General features: G+C 37.2%; 3 protein-coding genes and 1 non-coding gene across 4 annotated transcripts; 1 reads left to right on the top strand and 3 right to left on the bottom strand.

Moving 5' to 3' along the window:
- Positions 1–339: 339 nt before the first annotated feature.
- LOC116305562 (uncharacterized) lies at positions 340–7,449 on the bottom strand. Its single transcript, XM_031715501.2, has 12 exons — positions 7,240–7,449; positions 6,985–7,006; positions 6,773–6,842; positions 5,816–5,925; positions 5,025–5,147; positions 3,812–4,194; positions 3,061–3,174; positions 2,652–2,740; positions 2,412–2,573; positions 1,592–1,667; positions 1,229–1,278; positions 340–803 (listed from the first exon to the last, which is right to left on the bottom strand). Exons 1-12 carry the CDS (start codon positions 7,316–7,318, stop codon positions 699–701), a joined length of 1,383 nt encoding a protein of 460 aa, XP_031571361.1. The 5' UTR covers positions 7,319–7,449; the 3' UTR covers positions 340–698.
- Positions 5,558–5,630, bottom strand: Trnaa-ggc (transfer RNA alanine (anticodon GGC)). Its single transcript has one exon. It is a non-coding gene; the product is annotated as a tRNA-Ala (tRNA).
- A 346-nt stretch (positions 7,450–7,795) lies between the features above and the next one.
- On the top strand, positions 7,796–18,705 carry LOC116305564 (uncharacterized). The gene is made up of 10 exons (XM_031715503.2): positions 7,796–8,375; positions 10,006–10,384; positions 11,528–11,664; positions 12,289–12,348; positions 13,283–13,583; positions 13,750–14,008; positions 14,895–14,968; positions 15,452–15,566; positions 16,250–16,296; positions 17,166–18,705. Exons 2-10 carry the CDS (start codon positions 10,033–10,035, stop codon positions 17,297–17,299), a joined length of 1,479 nt encoding a protein of 492 aa, XP_031571363.1. The 5' UTR covers positions 7,796–8,375; positions 10,006–10,032; the 3' UTR covers positions 17,300–18,705.
- On the bottom strand, positions 18,311–19,589 carry LOC116305557 (uncharacterized). Its single transcript, XM_031715494.1, has 2 exons — positions 19,156–19,589; positions 18,311–19,112 (listed from the first exon to the last, which is right to left on the bottom strand). The coding sequence occupies exons 1-2, from the start codon at positions 19,587–19,589 to the stop codon at positions 18,311–18,313; spliced, it is 1,236 nt and encodes a 411-aa protein (XP_031571354.1).
- Between the last annotated feature and the right edge of the window lie 535 nt (positions 19,590–20,124).

Here is a 20,124-nt window from a genome sequence, read left to right as displayed (position 1 = left end):
ACACACCACACCATCCTACACAATACAGTACCACCACACTAAACCATACCTTAGTTCAACACAAACCACACCTTAGCTCAACACACACCACACCACCCTACACAATACAGTATCACCATGCTACACCATACCTCACTTCAACTCACACCACCCTACACAATACAGTACCACCATGTTGTACCATACCTCACTTCAACTCACACCACGCCACCTACACAATACAGTATACCGTGTTATACCTTTGTCACACCTCACTTCGACACACATCAAACAACACCACCACACCTCACTTTTACATAGCTGCACTTTTCAAATCCAGGATGCAGAATATCCAGCTAATTAAATTATATTCCTTTATTTCTCCTTTTAACTTAAAATTATGTATCACGTGCATGTATTTGATACAGAATTGAATTCTCAAGCAGTTTTAGCAGCTATTTTTGTGCACTTTTGACTGTTATCCTTAAATACAACTGACTGCAAATAAATTACCAGGGGGGGGGGGGGATAGTCATAATGTTAGTGACTAGCAATATAGCGATTTATATTAAAAATACAATGCAGAGCTGTCATATTGGAAAGTAACCAAGCCTTAGCATGAAAGAGAGGTACGTGAGTAAGTCCACAGGAAGCCCAATTAAATAAAAACTTACATACAGTACATTGACATGAAGCCAGTATGTTATGTGTTGATTGCATTAGGTCATTAAAACTGTGAGCTGCTGACAGAGACTGTCTACCTCATCTGATTGACCTTTGTACTTTGTGACATCAACTTCTAAGGCTTTTGCAAGACCAGGAATCTGGAAATACAAAAGCATTGTATGGATATTGGTACCAATGGCTATTATATGGGTAGGAAATGTATGGTGCTGGCTGGCCATAAGAATGGTTATCGTATGAGTGGGAAATATACGGTACTGACTTACAGCACGTACATAGTACAACATGCCGTAACATCAAACGGCTTCCCATAAGGATGGTTATCATATGAGTGGGAAACGTACTATACTGACTTACAGCACTCATACATGGTACAACATGCCATAACATTAAGATGGCTTCCCATAAGAATGGTTATCGTATGAGTGGGAAACATACGGTACTGACTTACAGCATGCACATGCATGTGACATTGAAATGCAAGTAACTGTTTCTTGTGGGGGTCGGGAGGGGTGACCAGACACCTACTTCAACTTCTTCCCCCAATAACCACACCCTTACTTACCTCAGAGTTGTACTGCATGAATCGATGAAGCGCAAACAAGCAGTAATAGGCTGAAAATAAGAATAAATATACTCTTATAGATCCAAATTTACCAAAAAGTCTAAGAGTAGTAAACGAACAATTACTTTAAAAGATAAAGTTACGCTTTTGAATTTCAAGCAAGACATGTTTTTGAACAGTTTTACAATACAGGACTTCATCATCAGTTGCTAAATATAGAGTGACTAAATCACTCTGTACTAAGTGATTTCGCAACATATACCAATGAAAAGGTGTTGGTAAGTGTTCAGCCAACTTAATGACCACTTGCCGACCACTTACTAACACCTTATCATACGTTGTGAGTTTATCATGGTCACATACTTATTGTCTTGTCCGGTTCTCTAGTCAGTAATTCCATTACAGCAGTAGAACACTCAAATGCAATGTCGCTAGAGACCTACAAATTTTCCAATCAATTCACTAGTAAATAAGAAATCTTTAGTAGAGGCCAGTATGGGCACTGCAAGAGTTTCCTTGTGTCCTAAGACTAGAGACTTGTAACTCAAATGACGCATAATTCTGCCAATAGGTCACTTGCATTATATATAGCATCATTTACTACCACTACCAATCTCTTGCACACTTTGTTTTTTTTCCAGTTAATTACCACCAAATGTCTTCCTCACATGAGGAAATAGTAACTTGAAGAAAGAAAATTTGTGAAGCGTTTTGGTAGTGGTAGTAAAGTGACGGCATCATGCAAACAGCCAAGCGCTTAATAAGGGAATTTAAGATTTGCAAAATCTATGACGGGGACGTCAACTGGAAGTGTAAATATTTGTTCTTCGGGGTTCTGTGCATTGGAGATTTCATCCATAGGGAAGACAGATTTTGAAGGCGCGAAACCCAAAGTGCAGTAATTTACACTTCCAGTTGACGTTGCCGCCGCAAATTTTGCGAATCTTAAAGTCCCTGTAATTGCACACAGCACAGAACAGCAAGAAAGTTTTTTATTTCTTTTTCAAATTAAAAAATGATTAGAATATAATTGTTATCTTGTATACAAATAATGAAATAGAAAGTGTACATGCATGATGTGTGCTGTATGCTCTCATAAATCATGCGCTCCCAGCCAATCAGAATGCAAAGTTGAAGTTAAAGATTTATTTATTTATTTTATTTCTAGACACCTTGTACACACCTTGTGTCTTGCAACATTAAAAGTAAGTTCACTAGCAGCAAGTTGAACATCGTTTTCTCCTTCCAGAAGACAGTTTGTTAAGACTGATAACATGTGAGGCTGTGAAGCCGTGTTGCTTAGCAACAGATCATGCCCAGGTTTTATACTCACTGCATTACATAACTGTGAAAAAACAAATAGACATGTCTTGATGAAATTCTCCTAATATTCTTGTACAACGATTTGATTGATTGGACGTACCATTTGTAGAGAAGGCACTAGAATGATCTGACTTTGCTTGGATGGACAGACAGACAGCTCACTTATCAACTTGTACAAAATGTCTTGAGCTGCAAATGTCGTACACCATCAATATCTCATGGAATATTGGTATAATCCCTTGGTATGGTGTTGATAATAATGATGATGATAATGATAATGGTCATAGCAATGATGGTGATGACATATCAACACTGGCAATTGTGGTACAATAATGGTGATGATGATGTTAATGCTGATAATGATGGTGATGATGGTGATGATGATGATGGTGATGATGATGATGATGGTGGTGATGATGATGATGATGATGGTGATGGTGGTGATGATGATGATGGCGGTGGCTATGATGATGATGATGATGATGAGAGCTTGTATGGCAGATATATACCTTTTGGATGTTCCAAATATGATTTTTCTAAACAGAGTCCTTTCATTACTCCAAGAAAATTTAATAAAAATCTAGGCTTGTCTTTCACTTCTTTCATCTTGGAAAACAGTTTTTCTAAAGAAAAAAGGTGACCAACTGTCAACATATTAAATAGAAGAATATCCTAAAACTAGGAGCTAGTCTTTAACTTTCTGGCATATGAATAGAATAAGAAATACAATTGTTCTTGTTTATGAGGGCAAACCTTTGCATCTAATCAACAGAAGCCCTTATCCCATAGAATTGGAGAATTGACTGGTTTTTGAGGGCAGGGAAACCCGCAAACCTTGAAAAAAACTCTCAAAACAAGGGAGAGAATCAACAAGCTCAACTCTACTCGAATCATACCCTGTGAGCACAGTCTCCTTTTACCTCCTCTATGGGCGTAGAGGAGGTAAAAGGAGACTCTGCTCGAAGGGTACTTGAATCAGTGAGTGCAGCAATTGCCAGCCCACAGACACAATGCATTTGTAGCATCATACACTACTAAACTTCCCCAACAAAGTTACAAGTCAACTAGAGTACAAACACTATAAGTGTGCAACATAAATACCACTAAATACTGTTAAATTATGATAATCCTATTGTTTTCTATTGTTTAATTAGCACTATTAACTACTAAATAGTGCAAAGTGTTGCACACTTTTAGTGTTTGTACTCTATCATTATAATACTAATATTAATAAATATATTTATAATAACTATTCTATACCAATGCTGCTCACGAATTCCTCTGAGATTACAACTTCCTTTTTCTTCAATAACAAACTTTCGATATCGTCCAAACAAGATTCAAGTTCTGTTCTATCTTCACCAAGATCACTTTGCAGAGCTTCTAAAATTTTTGTGACATCTTCAACATTATGAACGACTGGTACAGGAAGACTTTCATGATTGGTTGATGGCTGGTGCTGATCACTCCTTGGTTCAAAGATGGATTCTGGGTTACTGGATTCCTTAGCTTTAGAGGATGGATTGGGTCTTGGGTGTGAACTAGAAGAGGAGGAAACGTGGCCTGAATCGTCGACTGTCGATCCTCCTGCAGGAGTGACTCTCATGGAATCAACGATAGGCTTAATCATCTGACCAAAAGCACTAAAAAAAAAAATTCACAGTAAATACCATAAAATTCCATGGGGGATCTTCTATATGGAACAATATGGTTTGAAGTTGAGATTGAACTTGATTCTTTTATTCATCAAATCCAACCTCGACTTGAAACCATTATTTGGTGATCAGTCAAGCGAATTCGGGATAGGTCTATTGTTTTATGGTATCGTTTGTTTTTATAACCAGAAGGGAAAAAAAACCTTTGCTATACTTCCAGTCTACCTTTCCTTTTATTATCGTCATAAAAGACTGGCCCGGGGAAGAAAGGGGGTGGGGGGGGGGGGGGGGGGGGGGGGGGAGCTTAAAACTGGAAGGATTTTTGCATTTAGTAGACAAACTAACTGACCAAGGGATTCTTAACATGGTAAAATTTTTAAGGTATTGTGTAGCTCCAGAAATCACCCATACCCACCTCACAGAGGAATTTGGAATTTCTGAAGAGTAGTGCGGTCAGAGAAAGAACAAAAAATAATAGAGTTTGTATGGAAGAAAATTGGAATTTAAGGGGGTTGGGGGGTGTCTTAAAAAAATTCCTCCGAGGAGGGTATAATGGATAATTTTTGGATCTACACATCGTTTGTCTTACATTATAATAGAAAATTTGTAGTAATGTGTAGTTCCAGAAATCATCCATACCCACCCCACAGAGGAATTTGGAATTTCCGAAGAGTAGGGTGGTCATAGAAAGAACAAAAATTACGGAGTTTGTATGATACGGGGGTGTCTTAAAAAATTTCCTCCGTGAGGGGGGGGGGGGGGGGGGGGGGGGAGGGGGGGTATGGATAATTTTTGGAACTACACATCGTTTGTCTTACCTGTTCAGTATATCGTTGGGCAGATCATGGATGTGTTTGGGTATTTTCCTTCCAGTAAGAAACATAGTTACTTCATTGGAAAATTTGTTACAGTTGTGCTCAAAAAGATGGTATTTGTCAGCTCTGTGGAAAAAAATAATGCTATTATCTCCATCTATTACAGTGCCATCATTTAAATGTCTTTTTCTTGAAACCTTTAAAAAGATCAAATTCGATGTCTCAGTGCAGACTAGCATTTTGATGACCGTCATTCAAAGAACTGCAAAAAAACCTTTTGGGATATTTTTAACTGATGTTAGAGAATTAGAGGATTAATAAAAGTCTTTAATACAGTCCAAAATCTCCCTTAACATATTGTTTTTTATTGCAATTCTTTGATTGACATTCATTGAAATCCTAGTCAGTGAATGAGAAAACAGCTGATCTATATATAGTGTTATACCATTATCACGGAAGTGATAGATGTGTTGATCATCACAGTGAATGAGCAATCTAAGCGAACGCTGTAAAGAAAGACCTGAAAAAATTATTTCAGGCTTCAATGGGAATCAAACCCATGACCTCCGCGATGCCTGTGCGATGCTCTACCAACTGAGCTATGAAGCCAATCCTGTTGGTGACCGGTCATTTTTGTTGGGTTCATCAAGCCACCATATGTAATAAGTGTGAATATTGAATGGATAGAACTGCGGTGAAATAATGAAATCATGGAGGTGCAAACCACGAACTAGCTTGATGTTTCATTAAGTCTAGCACTGAATAATGTCTATCATATACTGCTATTATGTTACCTAAATGCATCTGCTCCAAGTCCTCTAAGATATTCCATAAACACATCTTCTGGGATGTGGGTGTCACCAAGGTTGATGACTTCATCTGGTTGGCCAAGAATCGTACCTCCCTATGCATATAAACAAATTAATTTATTTGCAGTAGTCAACAATCTGGTTGTCATCCTTCTGTAAAACTCAAAACATGAATTGTTTTGAATAAATATTTAGTATTAGCTACTTATTATTTATTATTACATATCATTTATGCTATAGAGGTAATATCAGTCGGCTAAGCATCTGATACGGCTGTGTAGTCGCGGAGTATTTTGCCAAAAATTAGGCGAGCCAAAACAAGTGATGAGTAAAAATGCATAGCCGTATCAGATGCTTAGCTGTTTGATAAGTTGTTTATCATTTAATTTTGCAAAGAAATGCTCAAAATCTCTCTAAACCTTATCATACCCAGTGCGAGCAGATGAGAAGTACTATAAGTCTCATATCAAGCATGGTCTTTTCCATATTACGCACGTTCTTTGCAGAATCAAATGATAAATTTATTTATAATCACATAGTATTTTAATGAGGATGTGGGTGATGCCTTAATAGACTGCTTTGACGATGCAATGGCCATCTTGAATCATAAGGCATTATGGGGTAAAATATCCAAGGGGCAAATATAGATCTAATATGATATTTGATGTTTGATGGTACAAAGTATATTATCACCACTCACATCCATCACCTTTTTTTATGAAAGAAAGACACAGAAATTACATCTACATATTATCTGCCATCTTTGTTTTGTTTTGCCCGCCTGGACACCGCATAATACCTTGCAATCCAAGATTGCCACCATATTGTCAAAGTTATCATCAAAGTAGTCTATTGTAAGTGCCTTGTGGATACACTCTTGTCTTCCTGTGCTAATTGCCAAACAAAAAAAATTAAATAAAATCCTAATCCTAAATAACTTACTGGTCGGCAGTACTCTATTCCACCTCCACCAAAGAAAAACTCATGGCCAAAACATACCACTCCAGTATGCCTGCAAAAAAAAGATTTTTGTATATACCTATGTCATACATACATATACCTATTGGTTGGTGTGAGATTTTGAATATATTTAATATCAAATGTTTTTTTAATACAAAAAGTGTATTTTATAACTTTAGAGTCATTTAACTTACCAAATACCATCAATCTGCTTCCCTACAAACGTCAAAGACATCAAAATTATTATCAAAGAAAAAACAATTGCAAGGAAATATTTATAGAACCTTAATGTTGTTAAGTTTTAGTTAAATTTATGTCGCAAAATATAGGATAAAAAAACAACTAAAATAAGTTTAATTTTTCTATATTATATAGAGGATATCTGTTACAATCAAAGAATATTTTTTAACATATATTTTTAGAATGAAAAATGATCATAAATTACATACCAAGTAAAAGAGGCGACATTTGACGAGCGAGTCCATTTGACAACTCATAAATGTACAATTTTACAGCATTTGTAGCCATAACTTGTTGTAAAATCAATAGCACTAGATATTCAAAATGTTATAACTGAATAAAAAGTAGAAAATTCGACAAGATCTTGGAGAAAAGTTATGGATTCTATGGACATTCTATTGTTTACAACTTGAGGAAGTTTTGTTGAGTCATGCAATGTAAAACAGGCGTTCCTAGTAAAACCGAGAGGGTCTGAACAAGAATATAAAGGAAGCCCGACAACTAATAATTACAAATTTCGAGACAATATTTTGTCTTATCTTTATAATTTATTTTTATTGATTTATATATGATTAAGTTATAAAAAATATCTAAAATAAATATAAAATAAAAAACAATTTTCAACGTGGATTTTTTAAAACCACTTATCTCCCATGAAGCATTGCGAGGGGATAACGAAGAACGCCTGTCTAAATTTGCATTTTAAAGGGAAAAAAGGGGAAAAAATCAGTTATTTTTCTTATATTTTTGACTCATTTTGGTAACAAAAATGGATATTGGTACAAGAACTGAAACAAAACGAGCTCTTAGGAATTGTGTTTTCGAGAATTTCCAACGACGAAGAGCTCGAGATAAATTATTATTCTGTCATAATATGTATTTTATGACATGATATTTTTGGTTTCTGACTCACGACCTACTGTACAAGAAAAGGAAACTTCTTGTAAAAAAAATTTGGTTCCAAGGCCGAAAGAGCTCTGGTCCTGTCAAAGAGGGATACGTTCTTGAAAATGAAGCGAAAATTCTCATGTTTTGGTGGAAGGATTAAGAGTTTGACAATACCGGAGGCTGTTTCCAGAGTGATAAAAGTTCACAGGAAAAATGCTTTTCCAAAAGTGTTTACATATCGACATCTGTTAGGCTCGATGGATCAAATCACATCCGGACTTCGCTGGGGCTACAAAGACTATTAGCCGTATTTTGCCCATTTAACTCATCAAAAATACCATCTAAAAAGTTTTAATCATGGTTTATCGATAGAAACCACTTTGTGATTGCATATTCTGGTGAATTCATTCGTTTGGTCTGACAAAAGTCCTTCAACATTCAACATCTATTTTCTAATGTGAGTATGTTAACTCGACTGTAGTTGTATTGATTTAAAAACACTGCTATGGTTTTAATAATTCAACTACGTATATATCGTTAAAGTTATAAGGGGGAAAACGAGTTATTTTTCACTTAATGCGTGTTACATTTGTACACGTATAATATATACACATTGAGTGTACATTTTATCTCAACTTAAGTTCAATAAAACTTTATCTTATTCTCCCCATTCAAAACAAAACATAAATTCGGCAAAACGAATAGCTTAAAATCAGTTAGCTGTCTGTTTAAACGAATCTTAATTTTATGTATTTATTTCAAATAGAAGTCGAATTAAATCTCACTATAGTTTATTCTCTCAAAATACGTGGTATAAACAGTTTGTGATATTTATAAGGATTGTGTTCATTTAGAATTTAGAAGGAAAAACACTTTATAACCGTGTAATGCTTTTCTGTTTAATAATAAACTACATTGTTTTCATTTTTAAGAACTAGCAAAATGGTATCTTCATTAAGTGCTACGCTGCCATTATTCTTTCTTTCCTTACTTCATTAATTTGTGCAGTCACTTCTGTTTATATTTTTTGTTTTGCTATTAAAAAATAGCTGTTTTACATCTAAATTAATTTTCTGCCTCAGGAAAGAAAGTTGATCTATTTAGACTTTGAACTGAAAACTGCTTTCACCTTAGGATTTAAAAAAACATGTAATTTTTGATATTTTTCTGCTGGCAATATAATGGTTTAATATATTATTTTTAATAGGTAGATGAGGAATCTTTTTGCATCTCTCTTTACAATAACCAAAAAATATTATTTAATAATATAATATGTATATATAATAATAATAATATTTATTTCAGGATATTATGATGGTTTTTTTGTGTTTATATGTTTCTTTTTGTATCAATGAATGAATGGATGGATGGGTGAATAAGTGCAAGAATGGATGGATGGATATATAAATGTAAAAAAGAATGAATAGATAGATGGATGGATGAATGAATGGAGGGAGAGAGGGAGGAAGGGAGGGAGGGAGGGAGGGAGGAAGGGAGGGAGGGAGGGAGGGAGGAAAGGATGGAAGGGATGAATGGATTGGTGAATGAATGGATGAATGGACATGGATGGATGAATAAATGAATGTATAATGTAAGGATAGATTGATGAACGAATAGACCTTTTCGCATTTCAGACCACATCTAATTCTCTTGTTATTGATTGAGTTGCAAAAGTACTAAGCAAAGAAATGGTACTCTAGAGAATGACACATGGTCTGAAATATGAAAACATTTGCCCAAGGAAAAGAGGTATATCTTACTCATTCTCCCAATAGTACTTATAAAATAACTGTTACAAATCTTGCATCCTGATTGGTTGGGAGCATGTGCTTTATGAGAGCACACAGCACGCACGTGCCCTTGTATTTTATAAAAGAAATAAAAAACTTGCTTGCTGTGCTGGGTGCAGTTATAAAGCACTTGGAGATTGGCGGAACACTCGAGAAGTGTAACACTTCTTTCGTGTTCTGCTAATCCTCGCCTGCTTTATAACTGCACACAGCACACTCGCATTTTTTATTTCTTCAATAACATATTTTTGAATGCAAGTAATAACATAATATATAATTTTTGTGGTCCCTAAACAGCCTTTTTGACATTTAAACAAGCAAGCAATGGCAGAGGCTACATCATTGAGCACTTCATCAGCAAACAGCCAACAGCTTTCAGAATCACAAACATGCAGGAAACGATTGCCAGAAATACCACCAGAGGAATTGGCCAAATATGGAAGCAAGAAAATTCCTCATGAACTTCCTCCGGAGGTACAAGCAGAGTTTAGACGCCGTCAGTTTAGGAACAGTTTGCATAAGAGATCAAGGTCCTTGTCTGGAATTGAGGGGATTGAGTTTTATAAAGAAGAAGAGACGACTTCTCAGTTAACTGAAGACACTGTTCAAGGTCAACAGAAGGAAAATCTTGCTCCATGTGCTAACAATAATGCAGTGTCCTTACCCAATACTCCAGGTAAGATAATATTGGTGGTATTTGTGTGTATATCTTGAACAACATTCTAGGGATGGAAGGAGTACTTTAGAATGCTCTAAAAAAGGAATGGAATGGAAATTTCAGTTCTAAATTAATAGTCTAAAATTAGCAACCTGACGATTAGAAAAAAGCACTCATTGTGCAAGTACTGGGTATGGAAAGGACTATTTTTTGGCATAATGGACCATTTTTGAGCCCAAAATTACCGCTGTGTTCCTTGATTACAAACTCATTTACCCAGGGTTAGCCTCGTATCAGTGTCTGAAAAAATATCAACTGTAAAGTAAAGAATGTACAACTTCAACAACACAAACACTTTGAAACTTGATGGACCTTCACTGGAACATGTGAATATTTATCCACAAAATCGAGACTAACTCTGATCGAGCAGCAGAGAACTCAAAACTGGAGTATTAAAAGAGGCAGGATGGAAGGAATCAAAAATTGATGGAAGAAAAGATGGATGGATGGATGGATGCTGGGTTGGGAGAGAGTTGAGTAAAAAAGGAGGTATAGAGAAGAGGCAGGATGAAAGGAAAGAAAGATGGATGGATGGTGGGTTGGGAGAGAGTTGAGGAAGAAAAGAGGTATAGAGTAGAGGCAGGATGGAAGGAAGGAAAGATGGATGGATGGTGGGTTGGGAGAGAGTTGAGGAAGAAAAGAGGTATAGAGTAGAGGCAGGATGGAAGAAAGGAAAGATGGATGGTGGAATAGGAGGGAGTGGAGGAAGAAAAGAGGTATAGAGAGATGAGTAATTGGGTGAAGGGAGAAAGAGAGAAAGGGAGAACAAAAGGGAGGAAACAATGGCGAGGAAGGGAAGGGAGTAAAGGGAATGAAAGAAATTAAGTAGAAGAGAAGAAAGAACAAAGCAACTGTTGAGGAAGAGAAGAAAAGAGGGAGGTAAGGATGGTAAGTGAAGAAGAGAATGGAGGAAGGAGGGAAGGTTGGTAGTTAAGGAGAAAAGGAAGAAGGGAGGAAAGGCTGGTAGTGAAGGAGAGAAAGGAGGAGAGAGGATAGGTTGGTAGTGAAGGAGAGAATGAAGGAGGGAGGTAAGGTTCTTGATAGAGAAGGAAGGAGGGAAATATCAAAAAATTAATTGTGTTTATGTATTTTTTATTCCAGCAAGCAAAAGAAGAAGCAGTGATAGTTCAAAACCATTGTCCAATGAGACAGAAGATCAGGAAATCTTAAAAGAGTTACGCTGGCATTACAAGCAGTACCTCAAGGCTTCTAAGAGAAAAAAAGAAAAACAACCTGAGGTATACCCAGAAGTTTAATACCCTGCAGAGTACATGTGTAGAGTAAGGCTGTTTGTGAAATAGTTTGAATGGGATTATCATAGCAAACAGGATTTTAGCATGTGTTGTTGTGTGCTGCTGTTGTTGGAATTGTTGTGTCGAGTGAGAGGTGTGGTGCACGTGTTTATAATCAAGTTATTTTTAAGAAAATTACAGTGTGGACACACTTACCACTTGAATAAAATTTAGAATTAAAAAAAATCCAATCTGGAGAGAGCAAAATAATTATCATGAGGTCCTTGGTGTTGGCCCTAGGTGCCACACAAACATAGATGATGATGATGATGATGATGATGAAAATCATTATCATACATTGACCTCCAGCCAATCACATCTCACTCGTTACTAGGGTGTTGTGTCTGCAGAGTTAGAGAAGAAGGAGAACTTGTCCTATACCTTTTGAAAATATCTTATATAGATGAAAAGTGCATCTTAAAGAAATTATGACATCCAATGAGTAGTGTCTCTTAAATCTGGGTTTCATTGTTCATTCAATCTGATTGGTTGGGATTACCACTTAGGTAAGCCAATTGGAATTCAGTATTTTGTTAGATCAATTAAGACGTTGCTTTTAATTTCTTTCAGGGGATTTCACAGTCTAATGCCGGTAAGGTTGTCAGTGCAGTACAAGTGGTATTAACTGAGGTATGTTCATCTCTCCCTGACCCCACCCTGTTAGGGACTACATTCATCTCTCCCTGACCCCACCCTGTTAGGGACTACATTCATCTCTCCCACCCCACCCTAGTAGGGACTACATTCATCTCTCCCCATCCCCACCCTGTTAGGAACTACATTCATCTCTCCCCACCCCCACTCTGTTAGGGAGCACATTCATCTTTCCCTACCCAACTCTGTTAGGGACTACATTCATCTCTCCCCATCCCCACCCTGTTAGGAACTACATTCATCTCTCCCCACCCCCACTCTGTTAGGGAGCACATTCATCTTTCCCTACCCAACTCTGTTAGGGACTACATTCATCTCTCCCCACCCCTACCCTGTTAGGGACTACATTCATCTCTCCCTATCCCACCATCTTACACTTCCTGCAGAAAAAAATGCAATACCTTCTACCCTCCTCCTTGTTTAAATCTACAAGCTCCCTTTACTGTCCTAATGTCCCAGTGTTCAAAATCTTACGGTAACTCTTCAAATTCGTTAAAATCTTTCTTTTCTGACCTTTACTTAACGATTTTTGACCTCAGCTTAAGAGTCAATGGCCTATTGACTTGTAGACCATGAGGACGAAAGGACTAATTATGTTAGTATAAACCTACATATTAGATCAAATATATGAATACAAAGAATATTTGAATTAGATTTTTCCGTTGTTTTGTTTTTCAATACCCCTACTTTTTGTTACTATGGTGATCATCACTAATAGACCACTGGTAGCTCAGCCAATCAGAGCGCAGGACTTTTGATAGAACATTAGTAGATTTATACTAAAATGGAATCTCTTAGCCTCTAGTGCCAACTGAAAATTTTTTCAGAGCGCAGGACTTTTGATAGACCATTAGTAGGTTTATACTAAATTGGGCTCCCTGTGCTAACGCTTACTGAATATTTTTCTTAGGCTTCCCAAGATTCCAGCCCACCAATCAAAGCCAACAGATGTGACAGATGTAGCCAGTCAGTAGACATCCTCCAGCGAGTGGCTGTAGAGAACCATGTGTTTCACAAGAGCTGTTTTATCTGTGCCATCTGCAGCTCGTGGTTGAATCACTTCAACTATTGCTTCGTCCCTGACCATGATAAGTTTTATTGTATTCAACACTACCAGGATATTGAAAGTGCCTCGGCGGGACTTGATGATCAGATACGGCATGCTTTGGGTATTGGTCCTGGAGTACAACAACAGTTTAACTATGTACCAGGTGAGCTTGATACACAGACGGACAGACGGACGGACGGACGGACGGACGGACGGACGGACGGACGGACGGACGGACGGACAGACGGACAAACAGACTAACGGACAAACAGAGTAGGTCCATCTTTCCCATGGCAAATGTTTATCTTAAGAAAATATCTTTTTTACAGATTCTGTGGATAGTAAGCCAAAGGCAGGTGGAGACAAAGCTTCCAGCAAAGCTCAAAACACTTTGAATGTCATGAAAGAAAAGATTTCCCTTCTTAGCAAGCGAGGGAGAAAGCTCGAGAAGAAAAGTAAAAAACTACGAAAACAAATAGATGGATTCAAAGGGAATGAAATGGAGAAAGGAAAGCTGTGGGAAGAATGGTTTGAGAATGAACGTGAGAAGTATACCACTTTCAGAAGGGAGGCAGAATTAACTTTTAAGTGAGTCAAGAATTTCAATTTCATTCGAATTTTACACGCTTCTGCAAAATCGTTCAAAATATTTAACAAAAGCAATAAAAACGCCTGTCTATATCTCTGTACTGTGATATAAACTAGCTGGGAGCTGTAGAGCACTCGAGAAGCAAGAGACACTCGACTACGCCTCGTGTTTTCCTAGTCTTGCTTCTCTCTCACCCTACAGCTCCCAGCGTGTTTATGTCACAGTACAAAGACATGTGCGCGCGTTTTATATTCCTTAAATATAGTCAATTCAAAAAATGTTGTCGTCGACCGGCTCAAGCCTACGCGACTGGACCGAAAGGAACTCTGGGTAGCAATCATTGAAGCCGAGTTGACTGCATAATTTTATCTGACTAGTTATGCCTGGTTTACAGCACGAACCTTCGTATGCGAGCGGGAAGTGTCGAAGGAGACGTTTTTTTAATGCCTTCATATTTTCGAAATTGTGAACTGAATCATAACTACTTTGTTTTTCTTTCCCTAAACCCAAAGACATGCATTTGATGGATTGTTTCTCGCCATTATTATCTTTATTCCTAGCGGGAACAATTAATTCAGAACGAATATTTAACCGCTTCAGTGATTTTTACCCATATTCCTTTCGGTCCAGTCGCGTAGGCTTGAGCCGGTCGACGACAACGTTTTTTGAATTGACTGTATACACCTACTTGCAAGAACGTTGACATACAAGAATAGAACATTATTAATTTAGTGAGAAAGGAATACATTAAAAGACAAAAGAAAAAGTTCAGCTTCAGTGATCTTCTTTTGTTTTTTAATATAATTCCTATCCCACTAAATCACTAATGTTCTATTTTCGTATGACAACGTTATTGCAAGTAGGTGTATATATTATTGTTCTTAGGGTGCGAGAGACAGAGTTGTCAGAGAAGTATCACGATCTGGAGAAGAAGCTACGTTCTATCACTGAAAAAACAGGTATTAAAAACAAGTTGTATAAAGTGGTTCAAAACAGGTAAAACAAGTTTTATAACATGGTTCAACCAGTTGCTGACAGTGGATATGTTTTTTCTACCCTATATGTTTTTTCCCCTTTACCTTGGGCGTAATCTTTTCCCATTTCGACCATGTCATTCCCTAGAGTATCATTTCTTTGTTTAACGGTTGCGCATGAGAAGATACATGAATATGGATACAATTCAAACAAAGAATCTTATTCTCAAGAGAATGACACGTGGTCTGAAATGGGTAAACATTACGCCCAAGATAAAGAGGTCTTTAAAGCAGTTCACCGTTTCCCCATTGAGACCGTGTGTTGCTCTTAAGTAACATTTCTTTGTTTAACGGTTGCGCACGTGAATATGGATACGAGTCTATTCTCAAGAGAATGACACGTGGTCTGAAATGGGGGAACATTGCGCCCAAGATAAAGAGGTCTATTATTTTACTTTGCACCGACAGAGAACAGCAAGACCGAGTATGATAAATCCAACGAGAAAGAACTGTTGCAGGAAATGCTTGTCGTGGTCGAAAAGAGAGAGCACTTGATCTCAGAAATGGAAGCAGCTCAACACAAGTAAGTGAAAAGTAAAATATAAGGGAGGGTCCAGGATTTTGAGGGAGGGGGGTGGGGTCCAAAGCCTACACTCAATAAGTGACGTCATTTTTGACGTCATACATACATTATACCCGTTGTAACGCATTCACATGTGTTGCTACTGGTGTCAAAGACATTAGAGTCATGACTTTCAAAAGAAAACATTTATGATATCATAGTGTAAAGATCCCAGAGGTTAATATCAAGGTTCTATCTGTAAGTTAGCCGTGCACTGATTTAGATCAGCCCAGAGGTTGTTTCAGGGTTCAATCTGTGAGTTAGCCATGCCCTGACTTAGATCAGCCCAGAGGTTGTTTCAGGGTTCTATCTGTGAGTTAGCCATGTCCTTACATAGATCAGCCCAGAGGTTGTTTCAGGGTTTTATCTGTAAGTTCGCCGTGCCCTGACTTAGATCAGTCCAGAGGTTGTTTCAGGGTTCAATCTGTGAGTTAGCCGTGCCCTGACTTAGATCAGTCCAGAGGTTGTTTCAGGGTTCTATCTGTGAGTTAGCCATGCCCTTACATAGATCAGCCCAGAGGTTGTTTCAGGGTTTTATCTGTAAGTTTGCCGTGCCCTGACTTAGATCAGTCCAAAGGCTGTACCAGTCCAGACCTAGCCGATCCCCATTTTAAATTGCCTTATTTTTGTTGTTTTTAAATCAGATACAACGAAGAAGACAAACAGCTCGAAAAGCAAAAAGACGACATTGGTAAGTACTAGACAACTGAATTTCTTTTTGTTTTATTTATTCTAAGCTCATATTTCATTTAAGAATAGAAATCCTGCGGGATAAGTTTTTTAAAATTAAAAATGACAGGTTGTCAAGCGAATAAGAAAATCCTTGATATTAATTTGAATTTTAAGCATTCCAACATTTAAATTTTAAAAGTTCTTAAAATTAATTAAATTAATTAAAATTAATCAATTAAATTAATATTTTAATTCTAAAAGTTTGATAAAAGGTACTTTTTGGAATACATAGAGGATATTACATGGGCGCGCGGAGATACGAAATTTATCTTCGAGTGTTGAAAAGATCTCTCACGAGTGAGCGATTTTCAACACGAGAAGATAAAATTCCTATCTCCAAGTGACCATGTAATATTCTGTTTATTATATAATTATCAATGAAGTATGTTTTGGCTTTTTCAGGCAATTCTTTCCGTGTATTTTTGAATAGCCATCGCAATGGTTATTTTCACGTGTGAAGATATCAATTTTTCGAAATAGAGAAAAATAGATATTTCATTGGTAATTATATAATGAAATTTAATAAAAAAAACTAGTTGTAGAAGACGACGTTTCGCTTTCATCTCGACAACATCTCAGGTGTTTTACAGTTTTCATTAGACCTGATGATGTTGTCGAGATGACGGCGAAACGTTGTCTCTTACAACTAGTTTTCTTATTAAATCCTAGAAGTACTTGAAATTTCTCATGCAATGAGAACGCATCATTTGATGATAGACCAACTAGTTGGATTTGACTAATGTGTTAGCTATAAATCTTAAATAATCTTTAATAATTAGATACATATCCTATATTAAATATTAGATATCAATATTTGTTTATCACAAGGAATCAACCGTCCAGACATTATTAAACACGCTACAGCGGCAGACAAAGAAGCTAAAAAAGTATCTGAAGCTGTGAAAAACGCCCCGGCGACTATCAAGAAACAATCAATGTTTGGGTGCTGTATCTTGTTGTGAGAATCAAGGTCTATTTGTCATTAATAATCAATAATTGATATTCAATAACGATTTATCATTTAGATGTCGTATGACTCTGAAAACTGAATTATAATTCATGATAATTTGTCTTACCAACCATATATTTAATACATATGTTCCGAGCTTTCGGCCTACTTGGCCATCCTCAGGGAAATAAAAAACATTACATATTGACAAAGAAAAACGCCATCAAACCATGGCATATGTGCGCGCGCATTAAATTAAACAAATTCGCGCGCGCTTAGGAAAAAATAAATAAAACAAATTAATTAATTGATTAAAAATAAATAAATGAATAAAATAATAATAATAATAATAAATAATAACAATAAATAAATAAATAAATAAATAAATAGATAACTAACTAACTAAATAATAAATAAATAAATAAATAAATATTGATTTACTGTAACCTTTCGGTACTAATTCACCTAGCGTCCTTTCTCAATGGATATAATCAAATGCGCTTTACATTGAATTGTGAATTCCAGATTGCTTTTTATGCAATTTACCATCATGAGAGATGGTTAGTATGAAGTGTAGGCACTAAGGGTGGTCACTGCCAGGGTTTCTTTACGTCCTCAGTGGTTCTTTTACGTCCCTCCGGTATTGGTTTGTAATGAAGGAGTGTGGAGAGACGGGACCACCATTTAAAGTGGTCATCTGAGCCACTTGAAAGTCTAACCATTTGTAGATGTAATTACAAAGGCAGCACTTTCTCCTCACCTATCCTCCTTCATGAACTCCATCAAAAATCCGATTTAGGGCACATCTACTTGCCGTAAATTTTAAAGACCCTGAAATAATGTCAAGTCTTTTGACTCGACATAAACTCACCCATCATATGTTGAATCTATGTTGGGATCATTTCGTTCATTGATTAAAAATGTGGATGTGAAGAAAAACAAAATCTTTGAGCATACGTCATAGTCGACATTTTGACGTCGAAGGAGAAGGAGAAGAAGAAGGAGGACCGGCGAGGAGCACTAATTAGGAGGACGAGGAGCAGAACAAGGACGGGGAGACGAAAAAAAGGAGGAGCAGGAGGAGGACGAGAATAATGAAGGGGAGGAGCACTAGCTTAAGGAGGGGAGCAGGGGGGACACCACCATCACCACCACCACCATCACCACCACCAACACCAGGCGAACCACTTCCTTTTTTTCTCCAATTCATGCAGTAAATTTGAACTCGTCGCCACATTATCACTTTGAGGTTTTTTCCCTCGCATTCTTTACCGAAAAACATGTCCTCAAACCTTACAAGCTGAGGGCGATAACTAACGCCTTTTTCATTAATGAGCTTTAGATTTAGGAATACTGCAGCTCTAGGAGGCTTACGCACAAAGGCTTCTTCGTTTTTTAAATTAAATGGGTTGAAAACTACTGGACTTATTGCAACTAAATTGTTCCCCTCATTTGCTTTAACGATGCTTTCAAATTTCGTAAAAACTCCATCGAATCTTCGGCGACGTGAATCGTATTTATTTCCTGGTGGTTTACGTTCTGGGTGAACTTCATAAAACTGTTTTACATCATCATCAATCATCCAAATATACTCGAGGCCCAGTGAAGTTGCGATCTTTTGAATCCAGTACCTTGCGTACCCGACCCCTTTTTCGTTGTCTGGGAGACTAATGATGGGCAAATAATTACCACAATGCTTCTGATATTCCTCAAACTCACTTGGTCGTACTACAATTATTCTAATGGTGATTTCTTCATCTATGCCCGCTTCACTCCAGTCAAAAAGACCACAGTTTGCGCGCATATATGAAGGAATAAAAATCCATCTTTAAAGTAAGATTGGGGCGCTCGGCTGACGTAAAGCCAGACTCTTCTAAGAACGTTTTCTTACGTCCAGGGACACTCACTTTTAGCATGTCTCCGTTGACATCGAGATTCTGCTCCTCAAAATCTTTATATGTCATGATACCAGGTAAAGGCTTAGCTATATATCTATATTTTTTTAGAGCTTTTTCCTGTTCCTGGTCATCATCAGACTGGGTCTCGTTCTGTTTCGTCTCTTGTATAAAACTGGGAAGGTCACTGGAAACTTTTTGAAGATCAATTTTATGCTGCCGTTTCCATTTTTCGGTGACTGGGTATTTGTTTGAACAGCTGATCAGGCCATTAAAGTCTTTATTTAAGTAATCATTAGCTTCATGATCTTGCAAAGGATTATCTTCCAGCCACTCGTAGGAAGTCTCAAGCTCTAGATTGGATATTCCCTCTACAAGTTCATCTTCGTCATTTGAAGAGGTAGTCATTGTTGTACCCTCACTTGAAGAAGGGGATCTACGACTTTCTGAGTAACTGGATGATTCTGCACTTTGATTTGACTGATGAAAGTATAAAAAGAAACACTCGTATTAGAGTGAGAGAAGCCTACACACATCAGGAAATCGTTTGTCTCATCGTTTTAGAGGGGAAGTCTATTTAAAACTTATAATGTGCCAGTTCATTCTACCTTTCGAAATAAAACAGACATATGGTTACTACTTCGGCTTTCGATTGTCTGCGAACTCTGAAATAGTTCAACGGCTTGCTGTGAAATTGGTTTTTCGCTGCCGCCAGTCAAAAATATAAAAGGTACCAACTGATTATTTTTGACTGACGGCACATGGGCAAAAATTCCATACAGTCCAGCGGTTTAATTCGCGGGCGCGGAAATTCTCGCTGTCACCTTATGCGCATGCTCAATCGACCAAAACAATATGGCATCCAAGAGGGAAAGAAGAGGCGAGTCGAATAAATTTTATAAATGCTTGAATGAATTGAGTACATCTGATTTTTTGGTCATAA

Source organism: Actinia tenebrosa, unplaced genomic scaffold (assembly GCF_029948245.1).
Source record: "Actinia tenebrosa isolate PJP-AT-01 unplaced genomic scaffold, QUT_ActTen_1.0 PGA_scaffold17__23_contigs__length_9995812, whole genome shotgun sequence".
Classification (NCBI taxonomy): Eukaryota; Metazoa; Cnidaria; class Anthozoa; order Actiniaria; family Actiniidae; genus Actinia; species Actinia tenebrosa.
Note: the sequence above shows the minus strand (reverse complement) of the source record. Positions and strands in the feature narration are given on the sequence as shown.

Coding starts and splice junctions, on each gene's coding strand:
- LOC116305564 (XM_031715503.2), top strand. CDS start 10,033: ATGGCAGAGGCTACATCATTGAGCACTTCATCAGCAAACAGCCAACAG. Junction 14,009..14,894: donor GAGGCAGAATTAACTTTTAA/GTGAGTCAAGAA, acceptor TATTGTTCTTAG/GGTGCGAGAGACAGAGTTGT. Junction 15,567..16,249: donor ATGGAAGCAGCTCAACACAA/GTAAGTGAAAAG, acceptor TTTTTAAATCAG/ATACAACGAAGAAGACAAAC.
- LOC116305562 (XM_031715501.2), bottom strand. CDS start 7,318: ATGGCTACAAATGCTGTAAAATTGTACATTTATGAGTTGTCAAATGGA. Junction 5,926..6,772: donor GAATAGAGTACTGCCGACCA/GTAAGTTATTTA, acceptor TTATATGCATAG/GGAGGTACGATTCTTGGCCA. Junction 1,668..2,411: donor TTAATGTTGCAAGACACAAG/GTGTGTACAAGG, acceptor GAAAATTTGTAG/GTCTCTAGCGACATTGCATT.
- LOC116305557 (XM_031715494.1), bottom strand. CDS start 19,589: ATGACTACCTCTTCAAATGACGAAGATGAACTTGTAGAGGGAATATCC. Junction 19,113..19,155: donor AAGAAAACGTTCTTAGAAGA/GTCTGGCTTTAC, acceptor CTTACTTTAAAG/ATGGATTTTTATTCCTTCAT.